Here is a 20,430-nt window from a genome sequence, read left to right on the forward strand (position 1 = left end):
AAGTTCCAGCTTGGCTCATCAAAACCCTGCTGCTAAGACAGTACTCGGATGTCCCCTGGGGAATTTAATTATCTCGGAAATTTTTGTTGGTGGAAATCGCGCAAACTGAATTTTACCAAGGTAAATTGAAAAGTTCTCCAAAAGTTCCGGCGGTGGAAAAGCACCTAATATGGAAAAAAACACGTTGATTGTTCTTTGTTCCTTTGTAGTAAAGTTGTGTAATTTATTTACAACACGCATCCATATTGAACGTGACAAAATAAAAGCATTCAACGTTGTGCAAAGGAGTCTACTGTAACACAATTTAGCAGTAATAAATTAAATAACAATGCATATATTTGTGGGGTCTGGGGTCAAGTTGTATTTTAAACTTTTAAAAATATCAAAAATTTCACAATTTACTTCATGTTAAAAAAAGGCTCTTAATATGAAAAGAAAAATGCATTGCGCTGTCACCATTGTCTTACAAATGCAATTATGCCAAAATGACTAACACAATCACTCGTTTTTTTTTTAAAGTACATATTATTATTTATTTTTTATTGAATTGCTATTAAAAAAAACTGTATCAATGACTCAAAATATTCAAACATTTTTAAATTAGGGAATTTTTGTTTACATTTGATTGTAAATTTAGATATAAATTGAGATACAAAATGTGCGATTAATGTGTGATTAATCATCAGTTAATTATTGAAATCATGCGATTAATTACGATTAAAACATTTTAATCGACTGACACCTCTAATTTAAAGACCTTAAAAATACAAGTGCCATAAATGTAATAAAACATACCAGAGTAGCATATTCTATACTGCATATTTGACTTCCTGTGAGGCTGGTCTGGAACATACTACGGCGGGGAGATTCAAGGAACTACTTTAATTTGTGGTTACTTCACAGTTCTATGAAAACGACACCAGCGCAAACAAAATGAGTGTGGTCTGAGGATCTCATGAGATTGCTTGCAGGTGCACTTGTGCTTGTCGAGGACGGTTTAACACGGCAGAGCTTCTAAGGGGAAAGCTTTGTTTCCATTACGTGCTGGTGGGAGGTGATAGCGGAGCTTCTTCCAGAAGGCGGAAGAAGGTGACAGGGAGCTTAAGCCCTCCCATGTGACACAGTGGCCCGTCTTCTCAAGGAGCTGGAAGGCCTCTGGTACGGAATCCCATTCCGCTTCATTGGCTCTCTCAGGTTTGATGACAACCAAGCTTGTCTTGCGTTCTACTAGGGCTGCGTGGATGGCACTCAACAAGCCAGTCTCCAGACTCTGAGCCGCAGAAGAAGGTACCAGGACCACCGATTGACTTTGTTCTATGCAGTCGAGCAACGCCTCGGCCACAGCTGCGGCGCACCAGCAAAATTGTACGTTAGCTGAAAGTGATTTGCCTCAAATTATTGCGAATGGGATGAAATAGAATAGAATACCTTTTCCTGGTTGTACATCCCGTTCAAAGAGGCAGAGTTTATAACCAAAATTCTCTTCTAGAACGTTCTGCAGCCACCTTCTATCACATGGTTTCAGTCCTGTGACTTTGTCGCTATTATAACACATCAGAAACACATCATAGGTCTTCACACCTAAAAACAAAACAAAAAAACAGTGTGCCTTGAGGTATGAGTGAGCCAACAACAATTTTTCTTCGTTCAATAAAGCCAACGTTTGGCTTTTTTTTTTTTTTAGCGTAGTACGCTGGTAGTGCACTCAACTCACTTCACAAGAAGCAGCAGCTTGGTAGACCATGAACAATTCTTCAAGAAAAAGGCTTCAAGCTGTTTAATGCCACCCCTATTTGTTGCAGTTCACTGTCAGACTAAAACAATTTATATATATATATATATAAAATTGGAACACTAGTAAATCAAAGCACAGTAGTAGTTGAATAGAATTCCCATAGTGTGCAGTGTTTGTTTGTTTGTTTTTTTCCTGCAGAAACAAAAAGCCACCCGGTGACTTATTCTCACCTGAGGATTTCCTACGGCATCCCAGAGTGTCTCGCAGGAAGAGAGTGATTTCAATTTTGAATTTGACATAGACAATGACAGTTGCAGCCATTACTGCCACAATAACCACTGGGCAGAGTGCCACAGAAATGTGGGAACGTCGATCTGAAAGGAGAAATAAAACACCTAATATAGACAACATAAACAAGATAATAATATTAAACAGTGGCAGCTGGTCAATAGAGGGCGCTATGGTGCCACCCCACCATTGACTATGATCACCACATTCCTTAGGTTGAAGACATTACTATAAAATAAAAGTAATGCATGTCTAATTTAGATGAGCGGGATAAATAGTATATGCAGTAGTTAACGACAAGTTGTTTCTTTCTGTTAGATGTCATGATGTAGTTTTCATCATTTTAATGTTGGTCATGAAAGTGTAACATGAAAAGCTTATGTATTTTTTGAGGTGGAACTTGATGTAAAAAGTAAAAACAACACAAAAAAAACAATAACATTCTAATCACTTATATGTTTAGAAAATTGAACATGCCCATTGGTCATCATAAAAATAAAAAATAAAAATAATAATAATTTATCAGCCGACTAGAATTTCCTTGTCATTTGTAGTCGAAACAATTTTTTGTCATATTTTCAATGGAGGTTTACACGATGAGCCATTTAAATATTGCATCCAGCGATGCATCTTAGTCTTACCTTTTTTGGCCAAGTTGATGGTGACAGTAAGAGTGACGTAGCTTGATTTAGAAAGGTATTGCATTTTACAGGTGTAATTATTTAAGAGATCATTCTCTGTTACTCGTTTCAACACCAGATTTGCCGTGGCTTTTTTCCCCTTGGTTGTATATTCCCTGTAAAATGAGATTCGAACAGTAAGATAAGAAGATTTGTGCATCATTTTTGCATGTCGATTGTTTACCACGTATAATTGTAGAATACTGGTAAGGAGTCATCATCCCTTTGGACAAATTGGCCCCCGCTCAGCCAAAACAAAGAACTCTGGTCTGAATTAAATTCAGCTTCACATTTAATCACAGCCAGCGAACCTGAAAAATGAAATCAGTCGATGCAGACAGTGTAGGATTGATAACAAATTTGATTGAGCTCAAAGTTGACTTGGATAGACGCCAGCTCCCGGTGAAGCAGTAGAAAATGAAAAAATACAAGCGTGATGCTCACCTACATCCACATAAATGGTTTCATTGTCCAGTGGTGATAAGATAACAGGATGTTTGTCCAAGGTTTCTATAAAAATATAAAAATAGATCATTTAACATGTGTCGCTTTACTTTCTATTGTGCAGTAGATAAATATTTGCCTGCATGCTGATTTTTGGATGAACTGAGAGGAACATTTGGCCGTCATGGACAGCAGAAATCATTGTTCCATTAATCAGAACAAGTCAGCAGCAACAATCCATTCAAAAACATGAAGACGGCAATGACCAAAAGAGGGAGACAGAACGGGAAGGCTGTCGGGTCGCATTTTAGCGCCCCAAGTTTCTTAGATGAAAAAGAAACACAAAGTCAACAGCGGTTTTTGCCTTTGGATGTCTTTCTTATGATTGCGTAAGCAGTTAGGCCTGCAGTTGTTTAGATGTCATTCTGGGTTCTTTTGTGAGTTGTCATTACACTCTCGAGAATAACTTTGGGAAGGTTCTACACTGTTTCCAATTTGCTCCTTTTGTGGATAATGGTTTGAAGGAGTGACAAAGTTTTTGAAGTAGCATTTTAACCATTTCCAGATTTACAGTAAATAAATTCCATGGACTTTGTCATTGATCGTAAATTTCTTTGGATTGCGACATGATTATTTTCCTTGCAATCTTTTTTCTGACAGATACAAACAATTTTTTTTTGGGTGAACCCTTAATACAAAGTTCATTTTGAAACGGCAATTTGTATTTACTTTGATTGCATTTGTGAGGTAATAAAATTGGCTTGATAATCTGTAATGTTTAACTCGGAAAATTTGGGGGGAAAAAATGGATCTGCATTTAAGAAGAGGGAAAATACTTTTTGGGCGTCTTACGTTTACTAGGCTGGACGTCCAACACCAACGTGTAACTCCTGTTATAGATTTGACCATCAAACAGGTAAGGTCTGGTGCAGGTGTAAACGCCATTGTCTGTGTCTTCCACACTTGAGAAGTAGCTGACAACTTTCCGCAGTGACTCACCCTCCTGCAGGGTTAATTAGAACGTGATGCAGTTTCATTCTTCATTCAATGGTAGAAAGTATTGAAAAATGATTCTAAATACCTTGCGCCATATAATGTCATAACTGGTAAAGTTGGGATTACTCGGGGGTGGGATGTCGTTGTCCGGACAGGTCAAAGTGCAGGACTCGTGTGTGTAACACGTCATCGTGTACTGAGTACTGTTCTCCAGCTCTCTGGTCAATGTGGAGTACACGGTCAGCCTGAACCAGAACTGCTTGCTCACATTCCTGCCATGTGAAGAGGGATAAGAGTTTGGAGTGTGCCTATGGAAATTTTACGCACTCAACCAAAAGAACACTTGTGGTACACAATCTATGTTTGAATTGATCACAATAGGTCTGGTTCCAATTTACCTTTGTGAGCATGAGTAGTCGCCCTGATGGTTTACTGAAGCAGTGAGAATAAAAAGGCTCCTGTCCAAACACAAGAGACCCATCTGTCTCTGTTCAGCCGGTGATATCTTGCTCAGGTCCATCTGCAGCTTGTTCTCAATGGTCCATATCACCGGACCATGATATCTTCCCTGTTGACAATTCAGCACCACCATCTCACCTGCCTTGACATAAACGTCCCAAGGGGCGCTCGGAGTCGCCACACATCTACCTGTGGATTAGAAGTTTGTAATTTCTAAGTGTAACCTTTCAATGAGTCATTCCAGAATTAGAGGGCATTTTTTATTCTGCCTTGCCTCCTATCATTTTTTTTTTAACTCATTCACTGCCATTGACGGCTATAGATGTCAACAATTCATTTGAACTATTTCTATTTAACATTTTTCTCCCACTTTTGTTAACAAGAGTATGAAAACCTAGATTTTTTTATTGTACATTTACAATATTTAGAACAATATTTAAAACAGATATAAAATTTGTGATTAATTGTGAGCTAACTAGTGAAGTCATGCGATTAATTATGATTACAAATTTTAATCGCCTGACGCCCCAAATTTTTAATCATGTTTTCTTTTTTAGTCATTCACTGCCATTGACGGCTATAAACGTCAAATTCATCTCAACTATTTCTATTCGTTTAACTTCCCCCCCCCCCACACTTTTGTTAACAAGAGTATGAAAACCTAGAATTTTTGTTATTGTATATTTTGATTTTTTTTTTAAAATGAGTTCATGGCAGTGAATGAGTTAAATAACACAAGCACAAAATACAGAAACATGTTCTTACTGTGTAAATTATATTTGTCCTGAGACAACAAAAGTGAGCTACATGACTCAGCAGAAAAGACAAGCTAATTTCTCTGACCATGGAAAAGCCCTAAGGCAAGTCCTCACAGCCATTTAAATTTTTAATTTTAGCCATAATGGAGTAGTCAAACCACCCCAGCTTTTACTTTTATCAGAAAAAAATACATTAACATCAACATTTTCATTTGTTTATTAGATAGCTGTTTGTTCTTTAACAGTTGGCATAAAAGCTAACACAGCTAAATTAGATGTATTAAATACACAAAAAAGCACCTCTATTTAATTGTAAAGGATTTATTCAGATTTTTACATGTGTCCCAGGTAGTAGGGTTCGAACAATCACAGCAAAATATGTGATTTGACAAATAATATATCTCCTAAAAAGTGTACTGTTGATTGTTGAGCTGGCCATTTAAAACAAATGGCCCATTTTCAAAAAATGTTGGTGCGTAAATTATACTCCAATTGAATGACCCTAATACATTATGTTTACATGTTGAAGGGTGCTTTTTTTCCCCCCCTTTAACCACATCCTCATTGTTGGGCATCGAGAATCATGTGATTTCGAGAAAAACAAACGCAGCATTTCAGCAATATGCAATGTAATAGTAGTGTTACAAACGTAAGTACATTTGTGGTTTTATTAATTATGCATGATGGCAGAGTTACAATATAGTTAACAGCTCAACAACAAAACATTTTTAAATTGAAATATTTGATGAAACTGGAGATAAACATAAATTAACTTTTTTGACAACTTCAGTATGTGCATCAATCTAAAAAAATACTGCATGCACATTTGACTCATCTTAAAGTTTAAACAATATATACTCACAAAAAGTGTTGTGAATGCTGCTGTTAAGCTAGAGATAAGATTATTATTTTTTTAAATCAATGATATCAAATATAATGTAATAATCTCCCCATTTATTCACTGACCTGTTAAAGATGCAAGTAGTAAAAGCATTTGAAGGAGCGGCACCTTCATGATGGTGATGGCTGGAGCAAATGTGCGTTTTCTTTCAAACACGTTCACGGTTTCTCAGAATAGTTCTCTTAAAGTGAAAGTGAAACTTTAAGAAAGCGTGTTAAAAGCAGACATCTCTGGAGTTTCCAATAAACGAATGCCTTTGACACGTCATTTCATGTGACATTTTTACATGAGTTCATTAATGATGTTTTGATTGAACTGACACTGTCAGAGAATTAATTTTGAAATATTGTTTGAGTTGATAGATTAGACATACAAATAGACCTGTATTTGGTAATTGTTTTTGTCAGGGGGCAGTGGTGGTCGCGGACCCAAACGCGGGGAAGCAAGGCAAGAAGCAGAGGTGATGATGAAAAAAAAGAAAAAGGAATAGAACTAGAAAAATTCCCGCGGAAATTTTGAATGGGACTGCTGACTCTTGTAAATGAGCTGAACAGTTTAAAATTTAAACGACTGGAATCAGTCAAGAAATGTGGAAGTTAACCATAATCAACATAAACTAAAAGTATCTTACTGTCCCTTTAAGAAAAATGCAAATTCACGCACACACATTTGACTTGGAGACGTCACGCACCCACATTCTATTGATATTGTATGAGAGATGCACACCTCGAACAAAAGCCTCTCACGACTTAACGGTTAAAGATGCAGATTCAAGAAATGGCTCGTTAGAACGGCAAGGGTTTGGGGAACGCGAGCATGTTCTCACTTTTTTAATCGGATGAAAAATGACCAAATGAGAGCAGGTTGAAAACTTATGATTTATCCAAAATGAAGAGGAAAAAGGAGGCGAATTTAACATGGAAAAGATAGGTGAGTTAGTCCGACTTCTCCTCGCTTAAAGTGAAAATAAAGGTACTAAATGACACCTTAGCCAAATAAAAGTTAGTTTGTCTGAAAGAAGAGACTTGTCACTACAAAATGTGAGAATTTGATGTCTAGTGAGCAAAGATTGTGGCCATGGTGACGAGTTGAAGTGAAACTTTTGACTTTTGGAAATAGATTTTTTTGGTTCCCGCCACTCAAAGCCTAATTGCTCTACAGAGTGTGTTAGAAGGCTATTTCACTCACTGTCTTTGAACCCGCACAGGCATTTCATTCCTTAAAATAAATTTCGACACTGAGCTAAAGATGGGAAAAATTGCTACAAAATGAGCTAAAATTCATATCGGTCGGTTAACATATGCGCGCGCAGCGTGTCTTGGTAAAAGGTGCTTGATCTGTAATTTGTTCCCCCTTTCTCCATTCATTTCCTATAGGACTTTTTTGGGAGTTTTTTGGGAATTGCGTCGCCATGGTAACTTGGAATTCCTAGAAAAGTAATGCCGCACCGAGTCAGATCGAGCCACATCGTTTGATACCTCATTTGTCCCGGTGCGATCTACGGTACGGGCCGCATTTTTGCGGAAAAATCTGGGGATTTTCTAGGGTGGAGAGTAATATGTGCTGCTTTCAGCAGTCCCATAATTATACAAAGCAAAAGCGAACTCCAAATGGCAAGTGAAACAAAACGTGGGGAGGACAACAAGGCAAAAAACTGGCAGCATGACGGGAGGAAAACAACAATGAATCGACGCAGACAGGAGACTAAACACACACACAACAAGACACACTTGGGGCAAGACACAAGTGGCTGAGAACACTGATTGGTTGACACGAGGAAGGGCAGGATTACACTTAGCAAGAACAAGGGAGACACAGAAGGAAAAACGGAACCCAAACATGACAGTTGAATGTTGTACATGTTGGAAACAAAAAAATAAATAAACACCTTATCGTGGTCAAGGGGTTGACTACGGTGGAAAAGAGGCTAGCCTCCTTTTTTTTTCTTCCTTTACTTCTTTTACTGTTTTTTTAATACATGTGCTTTGGTTGGTTTACTCTTTTTTCAAGCTGTTAGGTTTCGGTCATTTGTTTTCATTGTTTCATTGACTTTGTGCGATATAACACGTTTTACTTGTATTTTTTCCCCTCTCTACATTCTACATGCATGGTTTATAATCTTAAAAGCATGTAGGCCTACACAGGGTGTTACCTTGTGCTTATTACACCTTAGTACATGGGAAGTAAAAGTGTCTGTGTGTTTTTCCATTTGGACTCTGAGGGGTGACTGTCCTATAGATGACCCTACCGCACCATGATGGAACATGATAGTGCCCCAGTGCATTATGGGGACGGATGTAAAATAAGAGGGCCTCAGTTGGGCCCCCCGAGTATCTCAGAAAGGATGGAGGCAGGAAAACAAAACAACACAAATCACTGGGAGTTCAAACTATGTCAGTAAATGATTTTTTTTTTTTTACTTTCTTGTGGGAGGATTGGTTCATTCAGTGAGTCATTTTTACTGAATGGGGCACTGATGTTGCATTGCAATATAACCAGTTGTGTGGAGTAACAAAGTGGATATACTTAGTTACTGTACATAGGAATTTTTTTTTCTGCTAGACTTCTAATTATTATTATTTTTTGACTTATGACATTTGTTCATTAGAGTTCTCCAGGGCAAAAATTCTCTATCCATGATGAGTGAGAATGTTTGGATGTTTTTGGCTACAAGAATGATTTGTCATAAACGTGTTGTGTCTTGTGTCACTTCAAAGAAATTGTTGCCAATTTAGCATTTTTTGTTACTTGGAATTTTTCAGCACTATTTTTTCCTTTTATACTGTATATTTTTTTATATATAAGAGCTTGTATTTTCAAACTAAGGAGTCAAATCAGTATTTCCAGTTTTAGTAGCCTTAGTTGCTGTGTGTGTGTGTGTGTGTGTGTGTCCTGCCTGACCTTGCTCATTTTCTAAACACTCTGATGGCACTGAAATCTAAAACAAATATTTTAGGAATGAGAAATGTCCTCCGAAAGAGGACCCACCCAGACAATTCTTGCACACACTTTATTCCCACACTTGTGATGGGACCAAGAACGCTATTGTTATAAAAGTGATAGTCACTTGGAGGATAGGAACATTTCTTCCTTGCCAAACCGAGGTCAGTTTAACAACATTAAGAGAAGAATCGGCAGATCTAAACTCATAGAAGAATCTGAACAATAACAACAAATGATTACAACATAATTGTGAGAAGTGTAATGGAATGGAACCAATACAATTCCTGGTTAATTAAAAGTTGAGAATGAAACAGTCTTCTTCATCACATGAAGAGACTAAGACAATTTCTCTGTGATGAAAACACTCAAAGATCAAGCCAAAGAGCCGCACCTGATCCCTCAGTCCCATAAGAGCATGTCTGACAGTTAGTGCACATACACGGCCTCATTCTCCACATGTACACAAGTACACACACATGCCAATAGCACCTCGTGTCACACACATAAAATATACCTCTACTTAAGCCTCCACCTATCCTGTTCCTCTTCCTGATCCTAAGCTACATCCTGATGTTTCCGCATCTGTTTTTAATGCAACATAAATAAGCGAGCGTACCAAAAACTGTGGAAGGTCAGACATCAAACACAATCTCTCTCACAATCACGCTGATCACTTTGGTTAGTTTTCTCATTGTAAAGAAAGAAAATGTGACTAAATATGCCAAATACTTGGTTGCTGCGCTTGTGTCAGTTGTTGGAAGGTATAAAATTATTGTAACAACGATACTAATTTCCATTAGCCCCTTTATGGGGTTTCACGTTATAGAAGAGGTGCAACAATTAAATCAATTCATTGACAACTTATCAATTATAAAACTAATCATTAATTACTTTGATAATCAATTAATTATTTAGAGATATTATTTAATTGTAGAATTTTAGCCTCTGAGCAATAAACGTTCACAGATTTCTGTTGTTCTCTAGTCAATAAAAGCAGGCCAATTATCTTTGTGTTTCATCAAATTAAGACATTTGTTTTTACTTTGGAAAATAATCATCAAAAGTTTTGCCCATTTTCCGACATGTTACAGAAAAAAAAACAGTAAATAAATCATAATTAATTTATGTTTATCTGCAGTGTCAATTTGAAGTAATGTCCTGTTTTTTTTTAATAAAGGGGAAGACAATTCAATCAGTTAATTAATTCAATAACCGATTGCACCGATTAAGATAATCGTTAGTCGCAGCCTGACATTATATGCTAGCATTATGCTAGTAGACTTTCATAAGACAAAATGAGATGTTTTAGTTGAATATTTTGCACTTTTTAAACTCTCCCTTGTGTTTATGTGTCAGTTTTACTGAGAGTGACTAAACACAATTAGCTTCATATTCGGAGAGCTGTGCGAGTGAGAAAGTCTTCAATTCCCAAAGTGATGTTATATGATAGACTCCCATTTGTAGACAAACAGAGAGTGCAAACAAACTCTAACAAAATAAAACACGTGCTTTAATAAGTTCAATTTTGTTGTAGTTGAATGGATGGATCGCAGAAGTTCACAATGTTATCAAATTATACTTATAACTTAACTTGTACTTATAATACATAAAAAATTGCAAATAGTTATGCGCCTGTTTCTGGACACACCACTAATATTCACTTTATATATGTATATATATAAAAAAAATGCACACTATTTCAGACCAAATCCTCGTCATCGGCTCACAATCTGCCGCAATTTATCATTGCCATTCCCTGTGCACTTGTTTTACTGGAAGCTGATGTAAGCGAGTCGAAGGGGGTTTTCACGCAATCCATCCACAGTTTGATCAGACTTTATGTGGGCGGGGTTGGTGAGGGTTCAATGCTATCCAGCTGTATGGGGATCAAGGTAAAGGTCTTACAGTTGTGTCAACATGTATGGAAAACCATTTGAGCATTTATTCCCTGATATGCGTCTAGTTCAGTGCACTAGTAAAATGACTGTCTTACTCACAAGACTAATTCTCTTAGGTCATTTGTGCCTGTGTGTGCGTCTAGCTTGATAAATGAGAGTGACTTAACATGCAATCGGTGCAATCACAAAAACAGATGGATGCAAATTCCAAATGTTTACCACTCCCTTAAGCACTGTCTATGAAAAAAAAAAATCCAGTCATTTTCCCTTGCTAGTTACTTAAAGCTGACTGACTAACAAATACAGGGAACCCCCCGTTTATGACTGTATAATGTTTTTAATACAATTATTTCCGGTTTCCAGGCAGATGACCATACTGTATTTTGTAAACAAAAACAAAAACATTTATCAACAACTGCTTTAAAAAAAAAAAAAATGCCACTGACATCTAAGGCGATACTGCATCCAAAATCAGACCTAACCTAACAAATGACCTCATATTAAATGTTCTGATTAAGTGATACTAAGGTAACCATCATAACACTGGAACAATAATCCCAATGTTATAAGGACATGGAAAACCCCTGCACAGGTCTCCCTCTGACACCATTTCCCACACGGAAGCTCTAATTAACCCATAAAGCGCCACACTTCCTGCTGGTCAATAATTATGCCGTGCCTGGCGCCTAGGCAACTGTTATTTCATGTGAGGAAGGGCGTGTGGTTGACAGAGGTGGAATGACAGCAGACACAACGGCAGACTACGGCAGGAAGTCTTCAATTAACTCGTACATCGGATCTGTTACCTCATCGAGGCGTCACGCCCACCTGCGGGCCAATGGAAACAGATGTTTTTGTAATACAGCCAAACTCTGAGATGAGGTGCAGAGGTGGCAACTGGCAAGTACTCATACACTGTAACTGCTGCTAAAAAATGTGGAACAACTGATATTTCTGTAGTACTGTATTGTGGAGGAATAGCATTAAAGTGTTTTTCACCATTTCAGTTTTCCTGTTTTCTTTTTGGCCTTGGCTAAAATTGTGCCCAGTGACGTATTTTGGCTCAAGCCCTACCCCACTATATGAAAACTTGAGTGCTTTTGTTAGCATTAGCTTGCGAGCTAGCTAGCGGCTAGCATGTCTCATAACAGCGTGGAAAGCCCTGCGATGACCATGTGGGATATATTACAAGTAGATACATTTCAGTATCCATTTTTCTGGTCGTAATATTTGTTTGACAGCTGACAGGTGCGGTAGCGCATTTAATATACATATATTAATAATTCAAATTTGGCAGTACCCATTGTGAAGAGGTGTTAATCTGCTCATTTGAAGCCGTTTCAGTCATAAATGGTCAAATAAAAAGGCTATTGTAAAGATATTTTGGGGTAAATTGTTTAAGTAAAAGTAGAAAAGGACTGACTCTGACATGTACCAAAACATGTCAGCATCCTGTATGGCGCGGCACGACCTACGTAATATAATTAGCGATTACTAGACCTACTATTATATATTTTAAAAAAAAGTATGTTGATGTAATAGGACATTTTTTTGGTGTGCATATTATTTAAATTAATAGTGAGTTTTTTTAAATTAATGAACAGTGAAAAATCTAAAAATATCTCCACACTGTCCTTTTGATAGAAGATTGGTGTTGATTAGCTTTCAGCTCCGTGACCTCAAAATCTAAATTCCTGACTCTCGTCATCACATTCCCAATGGTGCGCACCCACGCGCACAAGCGCACACGCAAAAATTGGTTGAGGACAACATAAGTAGAGATACTGATGATGCTTTTTTTCCTAGTTCATAATGCTGACACTTCATGTTTGAACATGTGTCACATGTCGCCTCCATCGCTACCAGGATGGATAAATTGGACCTTTGAGCTTTGGGGAACAAGCACAGTGGAAGAATAAGTTCCATAACAGGAAATGTGCATTATTGTGGTTTGTGTGAGTCATATGGCGTCACCGTGGAAGGCACACAGGTGACATGAATTTAATTGCTCCTGTGGATTCTCTTTGTGACATAAAATGACTAAGAGGACTTTTCTTTGCCAAAAGGTCGCCCGACTATGCATGTTTTTGTGTTGTGGGGCAACTCGAGTTAGCTCTTGGGTCCTCAATACATTAAACTTACTGAACTGTTTCGGTTCATTACAATGTTCAGATGTTTTGTGGCTCCAGACAGATTTTTTTGTTATTCATTTGGCCTACTAAGGATCTTTTGACAGTAAAGGTTGCTGACCCCTGCTCTAAATGAAGCTCCTCAATGTTACGATATGGTGGGATGAGGATCCAGGTGCAGGGAAACAGGGCGAGGAGGCAGAGGTGCAGTAAAAAAAAGGGGGGGGGGGGAGGGGGAATTTAATTAAATAAAAACAAGGAGGTGAATATGGATCTGACTAACAAAACAACATCCCAAAAACAAGCAAGGCAAAACGAGGGGTACTACAAGGCAAAAACGCGGCAGCATGACGGGAGGAAACCATAATGAATTGACGCAGACAAAAGAGAGACAAGAGACTTACAGACGGAAGCAAAGCCGACTTCGTTCCTCAAATCTCGTACACACAGAAGCATTTCAAGACTTGCGTGTGTCCAAAAGAAAACGCTGAGGACGTTTAACGGCTGTAATGTATATGCCAAGTCTGGAGTGGCGCTGTAACGCAGCCACAGGGAGTTGACGGAAAGCGTAGAAGAAGAATCAGTGAAGAAGACAAACACTTTTTTTTCTAACTTTATTGCAATCTACAGAACAAACGTGGCTTTGCATGTATCAAAACAACATGTAAAAGACGAACACAGAAGAAGTGACAATGGCGGGTGATTCAAGTACAATGTGGGAATAAAGAAGCAAAATATTTTTCTGCGAAACCATAAGCAAGCTAAGGAGGCTGCGCAAAACGACAACGAGCCGGCTATCCGCCATTGATGTTGACAGATTGACACGCGAGAATTGGCGCATACGTCATCAATCTGCGACAACACGTCGTCATCGAGCTGCGACCATTACGTCCTCATTGGAGGAGTATCCTGCATATGGTATCCAGATGGAAGCGTACGGTGCGCGTTTTGAAATCTTTCCACTCAAGAGCCCGGTTTCAAAAGTGATTGGTTTCAAGCTCCGAAACCGCGCCATCGTGGGATTACGAGGATACATTGAAACTGGCTTTTGTGTGGACGGGGGCTTAATACACACACACACATCAATTGATACGAGGCCCACCTGGGCAGGACACAAGTGGCAGAGGGTGCTGATTGGTTGACACATGAGGAAGGGCAGGCAAACACAGGTGGACATGACAAAGCTTGACGAGACTAGGAAGGCACACAAGGACAACATCACAAAACAAAGATCATGACTGAAACTAAGGTCAAATAAACTCAAACAAAACAGGAAATCAAGGAAATGAACCTAAACAAGACCCAACCAAAACCATGACACTCAACTCACTTCAGTACCAAGATGCCACCACCAGATGGTGGCTGGAAATTTTAATCAGATGATTAACATTGACAACATTTTTAGTGGACACGGTGGCCAGGTGCTTGCCCCGGGCATTCACTCTGCTTCGCACGCCACTGGGATCGTTCCACCGCGATTACCGCTATTTAATTCTATCTGGCAGATAAACTGCACTTGACTCATCAAGAGGCTTTTACTCAAGGATGGGTGGAAATTTCAGTGCTGGAGATCAGATTAGATGCAGACAGAAGCAACCAAAGTCTGAGTCACACCTCGGCGCAGTCGACGTGCCTTTTGAAAGGCAAAATTCAAGAAATTGTGATGATGAATGAGACATGCTTCAACTTGGATTACTGTGCAGACTGCTGAAATAAATCATCTCTCTGCTGTGGCCGGCGCAAGAGCCAACTGGTAATAAATAAGAGTGTTCCATTCAGCCTTACACACTTTTTATATAGTCGGAATGGAATTGGAAACTACATGGAATTCCCTCTTGTCAAGTAAAACCAAACTAGCCTGAAGTCAACGCTTTTCTTCTTTATGATGGACCAAAAGAAAATAAAAGAGCGACAAGCAGTACGTCGTATTTTAAATAACCACATCACACACCAATCAATCAAATGTTGCCACACAACGTGCTCCCCGCAATCATGACTTAAGGCAAGCGCATCAATTTAACAAAGTCTCCGTCCATCTGGAGAGCTGGCGTCTCGCCAAGCTGACCCTCCAATATTCACCAGTCCATAACTCGGACAAAGGGCAAACATTATTACTATTGTAAAACAATAACTGACTCAATTGGCTTCACTGGAGGAGGAGGCAGGATAAAAATGGCAGCTAACTCATTCTACATCCTTCATGATCACAATATATGACCACAGGGAACATGATTATTTTATTTATTTATGTATTTATTGTTTTTGTACTGTACTAGAATAAAGTCAGTGTAATTGCACGTGGACTACAGTAGGTGGCAGCGGCCCTCTCATTGCCAGATACTGCGAAATGAGTATTAGCTCCTCTGCAGACGTGTACCTAAATCCATTTTATAGACGAAATAGACAAATGATAATATTCGTAGTCACAGCGGAGATTTGGGGTAAAACAATTTCTTCTTTCTGGTCTACAGGAAAGTCTGAATATACATTTGCCATCATGCAGCACTGAGGTCTAATGGAAAAAATGCAATGTAATTTATTTTTAGTAATGAGTTTGCAAATTTTCATTAGACAATTATTTGTTTTAGTCGAACATTTGGATGTTTTTACATATATGTGTATTCTCTTTCGTTTTATGTAGTATTCTTCCGATACCGTTTTTTGGCCCCCGATACCGATTCCGAAACGCAGGCTGGCTTCAAAGTGCCGCACACCCTCATGGCAGGTGGTGCGCCAGAGGGCCCGGTTGGCTGCGAGAGCCTCCAGGTTGTCTGGCGGGATGCCGCATTTTTTCAGCACGGCTTTCAGGTGGTCTTTAAATCGTTTTTGTTGGCCGCCTATAGGACAGTGACCGGTACGCAATCATCTTGATTTTGCTAGAACATCAACATGAGGGATCGGATGGTATGCTTAAAGAAGTGTATTGTGATAAGTTTAAATGTGTTAGAAACATGTAAGAGGGGTAAACATGCTTAATTAAAAATGTTTTTTTAATCTGGCCTATCTACCTGTACATAGTGGCTTTTCATCTATTGCAGGCGGTTCAGGAACAGGATACCCTGCCATAATAGGAGTTCACTGTAAAATAAATATTCATGAGAGGCGAACTGATGCTTGAATGGTTACCTTGTCTGAGTTCCATGCAGGTAGTGTGGGTTAATAATTTTCCCTGCTGTGATTAACTGGTGACCAGTCCGGGTGGGGTGTAGTCTGTTTTTGTTTTTTTCAACATGGGAGAGGCTTGAGCTCACTCAAAAACCTGGAACGATGTTATGAAAAATGTTAGAAATTACATAAATTTATATTCGACTAGGGCTGAGCAATACATTTAATTAGTTTAATTCATCGTTATTTTGAAAATCAAATCGTTGAAAATTTGCTAAATCGAATTTTGTCTTCTGGATTATTTAAAGTTGTTGTCCTTATGTTCTGTTCCATCCAAATGTTATTGTGAGTTGTAATTTTTCACAAGTGTTTGTATACGGAATGGGTGGTTTACAAGACATGTTTACAATAGCTATCAACTACTTAATTGTGGCAATTAAGCACAAACTATGAATGTTAAGTTTATGTTAACACTTATTTAGTATCAGGATACATCATTGTTGTCTGAACAGTTTGCACAGGAATTATTTTTGAATAAATGAAACCTTTAAATAAACATTTGTTGGTTTTATTCGATTAAAATCAATAAAAATGTAATCGTCATGGATGACTGAAAAAAAAAAAACGGCCAACCCTACATACAACTAACAAATCTTGATTTATTTAACTATAATAAAGTGTTATTAAATTAACCATGTCTGTTATTTTAGGTTTTGGCAAAGTTTGTAAACGCACGGCACACAGCTCAAGTAATGGTCACAATTCTTGTCCACTAAAATTATAGACCAGGCGTGACAACAATATTACAACGGACACTATTCCTCAGTAGTCAATTATACAGTACAAGCAGTCAGTGTACCAAACAAAATATTTTGAAGTGTGATTTTTCAAGTTCAAATAACTCCATATTGTTGCTCTCGTGTTGTTGTGCATCTTTCACCGGTTGTGAGTCATTTTCCAAAGGGGCAGGAAGTCACACGCTGAGCCGTGCCAATGTTTTACTCACACACAACAGTCCAAAGGCCAAGTTCCGAGGGAGTGTTAAAATCACTCAATTAACAAGTGATCATTCATGTGCTGATGAAAGATGTATTATGGGAAACCCCGAGAACTCTTGCTAACACAAGGATCAAAATGTGGCACACCTCGACAATGGCAATGCACCTACAGAAAGATACTGATGAAAAAGAACACTCACGAGCGATAACATAAAACAGACTGGGGCCATAGAAAGAATGAAGAGATGTTTTCCCTTTTACACTTATTTCATGCAGCAGTGATTAAATTTCAAATTGAGAGCGAATGCCTGCCAAACAAATTCCACACATCATTCTGTAACCGACAACACAAATGTTGCCCTTCAAATACCATTCATTGAGCATATCAAAACTGCCAAATGAAAAGAAAATCTCCTAAAGATCTGAAAATATGTTTCTATCTGAAAAAACACGTTTCCTCCTTTTGTTTCAGAATATGGAAACCAGGGGTGTGCCCAAAAATCAATTCTCATATGAATTGCGATTTCTCATTTAGTACGATTCAGAATCGATTTTAAATGCCCAAAAATCGATTTTATTTAAATTAGTTTAAAGTGTCTTGCCCTTGTTCGTGTGTCCCTTTATTGGGAGCGCTGTTCATGTTGTACACGATTTAGCCCCTTAGGGGCGGTGTGGTTCTGCGCATTCTGATATACTGTTAAGTTGTAGCCACATTAGAGAGTTGAAGGAAAAAGTCACGATCAAGTTATTCCAATAAAAGTTGTTCTTTTGCAGCGTATATGCCGGTGCAGAGCAGATGCCGGTGAGTAATATTAACATGCTTCTCTGTATACGTTTTTGAAGCATTTTGTATGAACAGCCGTTCTTTTGAGTGATAAAAGTGCCGCGAGTAGCGCGCTACTTAGCATTAGTGAGTAAGACTAGAGCAGATGATAACAATTCTTTGCACATCTATAAATTGAAGCAGAAATCATTGTCAGTCAAATAATTTTGAATAAAAAAATCGCTTCTAAATTGAATTGCAGACCCAAAAATCTGAATCGAATCGTGAGACAGGCAAAGATTCCCACTTCTAACGAAAATCTACAAAAAAGTGCAGATACAGTGTCACAAAAGGGAGCACACTCTTTCATGGTTACAAAAAAAAAAAATGGAATGACACTTTGATACAATACGGCAACAAAAGTGTTTACACCCTAATGTGAAACACTTTTTTTTTTCAAGGTTCACACCAGCGACCTTCAAACACTAATGAGTCACATGACACTGGCGAGAAAAAATTATTTGGTCCAGTTTATACATTTTTACTTCTGAGTGTACTCACTTTTGTTGCCAATGGTTTAGACATTAATGCAAGATGTACAGTAACTGACTATTTGCATTAATTGTAGTAATGTTATCTGTATGGTATTTTCCTAAGAAAATATAAAATAATTACAACAATGTGAGTAGTGTACTCATGTTTGTTGCCTGTGGTTATTTTGAAGGAAATGTTAAATTGACACTGTTATACAAGCTGTACACTGACTGCTTTACATTGGAAAATGTGACAATGTGGACATTTTCACTTTGGGGTGTACTCACTTTTGTTGCCAGTGGTTACTAATTAATGTCTGTGTTTTGGGTTTTAAGGGGACAGTACATTTTAATTGTTATACGCTGTGCATTGACTACTTCACATTGTAGCAATGTTATTTATTCAATGTTGACTCATACGAATAAATAATACAATATTTATGGAAACGAGAGGGGTGTACTCACTTTTCTGAGATAGTGTGTACATACCTGTCAGCAGACAAGGAAAATATTATGAAACAAAAACACTGTACAGTACAGTACGAGTTCCCGCAATGACCGAATAAATCTTTAATTTAGCATCATTCGTTAGTTTTGTTTAGTATCATCTGGCAGTGTACTGTTTACCATTCGTCGTCATGAGGAATTATAAGTTGTATATATAACGGACTTTGGGTTGTATGTTCCTCTCAGACTCGCCCTTTGACTTGGCCCAAGTTCCCTAACATTTCACAGCAAAGAACTTCTTAAAGGTCTTTTGCGGTGATCTGCTGGAGCCAAACAGCTGTTTTGTGGCCTTGAGGGACAGCAAAAGGAGAACGAAATGAGAAAGCGAGAGGCGCAAAAATGGGGAAACAAAAAGGAATGGAGCGGGACGTAAAGAAAGCAGACTGAAATACAGTCAATGAGGGTGTCCATACGTGCTTGATTGTGTCAGGGGACAGAAGCATGAGAGTGGGTGGAATTTAACAATTAACATGGCCAGTAGTCCAGGGAATGTGGGTCTCCGTGACAACAGTGGGCACAGCCAAACACACGGCTTCTTTCATAAGCATCGCAAACACAAACGTCTTTCTCACTAGCACTGAGCAAGATGTGTTTATGAAAAGCCATTTCTTTTCCACTTCAAAAATGTATCTTGCACTCGTGAAGAAGATGAGGTGGAGCGAGCAAAACGTCTCGCCCCATATTCACTTTCAGTGTGTGTGTGTGTGTGTGTGCGTGTTAATTGTAACTGTGTTGTGGGACGGGAGGGGTTGCGGGTTATTGAGGGCAGAATTTGAGCCAGTAGGTCCACCCTACAAAGGAGATGTAATCACTAACATGTTTACCTTAAAACACATCAAGTGACTCTGAAGTCAGTGCAACATTGCATGATCACATTTTAATTCAGTAAGCAAGGAAGAAATAGCATAAATGAGGTTAGGGAAGTACCACAAAAGTTCAACAGTTAGATAAAAGCTTTTGGGTTTTTTTTTTTACATGGAAAACTTGGATGTTTTTTAGTCTACTTTCCTTGCACAGTTCAAAAGCAAACATGTAGGCTTAATTGAAAACTAAATTGTCCAAATCAAGTGCAAATTTGAGTGTAAATGGTTAATAATGTCTACATGTGCCTTGAGATTGGTTGGCGACCAGCCAAGGGTGTGTGTACCCCAACTCTCACCCCAAGTCAGCTGGGCTACACACTGCTCATAAAAAGTTGGGCTTTTGGGTTAAAAGGAAAGTCAACCCCCCATTTTTTTTTTTACCACTAGTCTAAACACGGTTTTCTGATTAATATTACGTTTGCTTGATTAC

At 38.4% G+C, this 20,430-nt stretch overlaps 1 protein-coding gene across 2 annotated transcripts; it reads right to left on the minus strand.

Moving 5' to 3' along the window:
- Positions 1–231: 231 nt before the first annotated feature.
- On the minus strand, positions 232–16,249 carry LOC144050654 (interleukin-18 receptor 1-like). 2 transcript variants are annotated; one of them, XM_077564141.1, is made up of 10 exons: positions 16,240–16,249; positions 4,542–4,791; positions 4,229–4,415; positions 4,000–4,150; positions 3,148–3,213; positions 2,888–3,014; positions 2,665–2,819; positions 1,966–2,109; positions 1,429–1,581; positions 232–1,344 (listed from the first exon to the last, which is right to left on the minus strand). In XM_077564141.1, the coding sequence occupies exons 2-10, from the start codon at positions 4,733–4,735 to the stop codon at positions 998–1,000; spliced, it is 1,524 nt and encodes a 507-aa protein (XP_077420267.1). In that variant the 5' UTR covers positions 4,736–4,791; positions 16,240–16,249; the 3' UTR covers positions 232–997. The 2 variants fall into 2 exon arrangements, with proteins under 2 accessions (XP_077420267.1, XP_077420266.1); XM_077564140.1 differs by lacking the exon at positions 16,240–16,249 and adding an exon at positions 6,327–6,375.
- Between the last annotated feature and the right edge of the window lie 4,181 nt (positions 16,250–20,430).

Source organism: Vanacampus margaritifer, chromosome 4 (genome assembly GCF_051991255.1).
Source record: "Vanacampus margaritifer isolate UIUO_Vmar chromosome 4, RoL_Vmar_1.0, whole genome shotgun sequence".
NCBI classification, from domain to species: Eukaryota; Metazoa; Chordata; class Actinopteri; order Syngnathiformes; family Syngnathidae; genus Vanacampus; species Vanacampus margaritifer.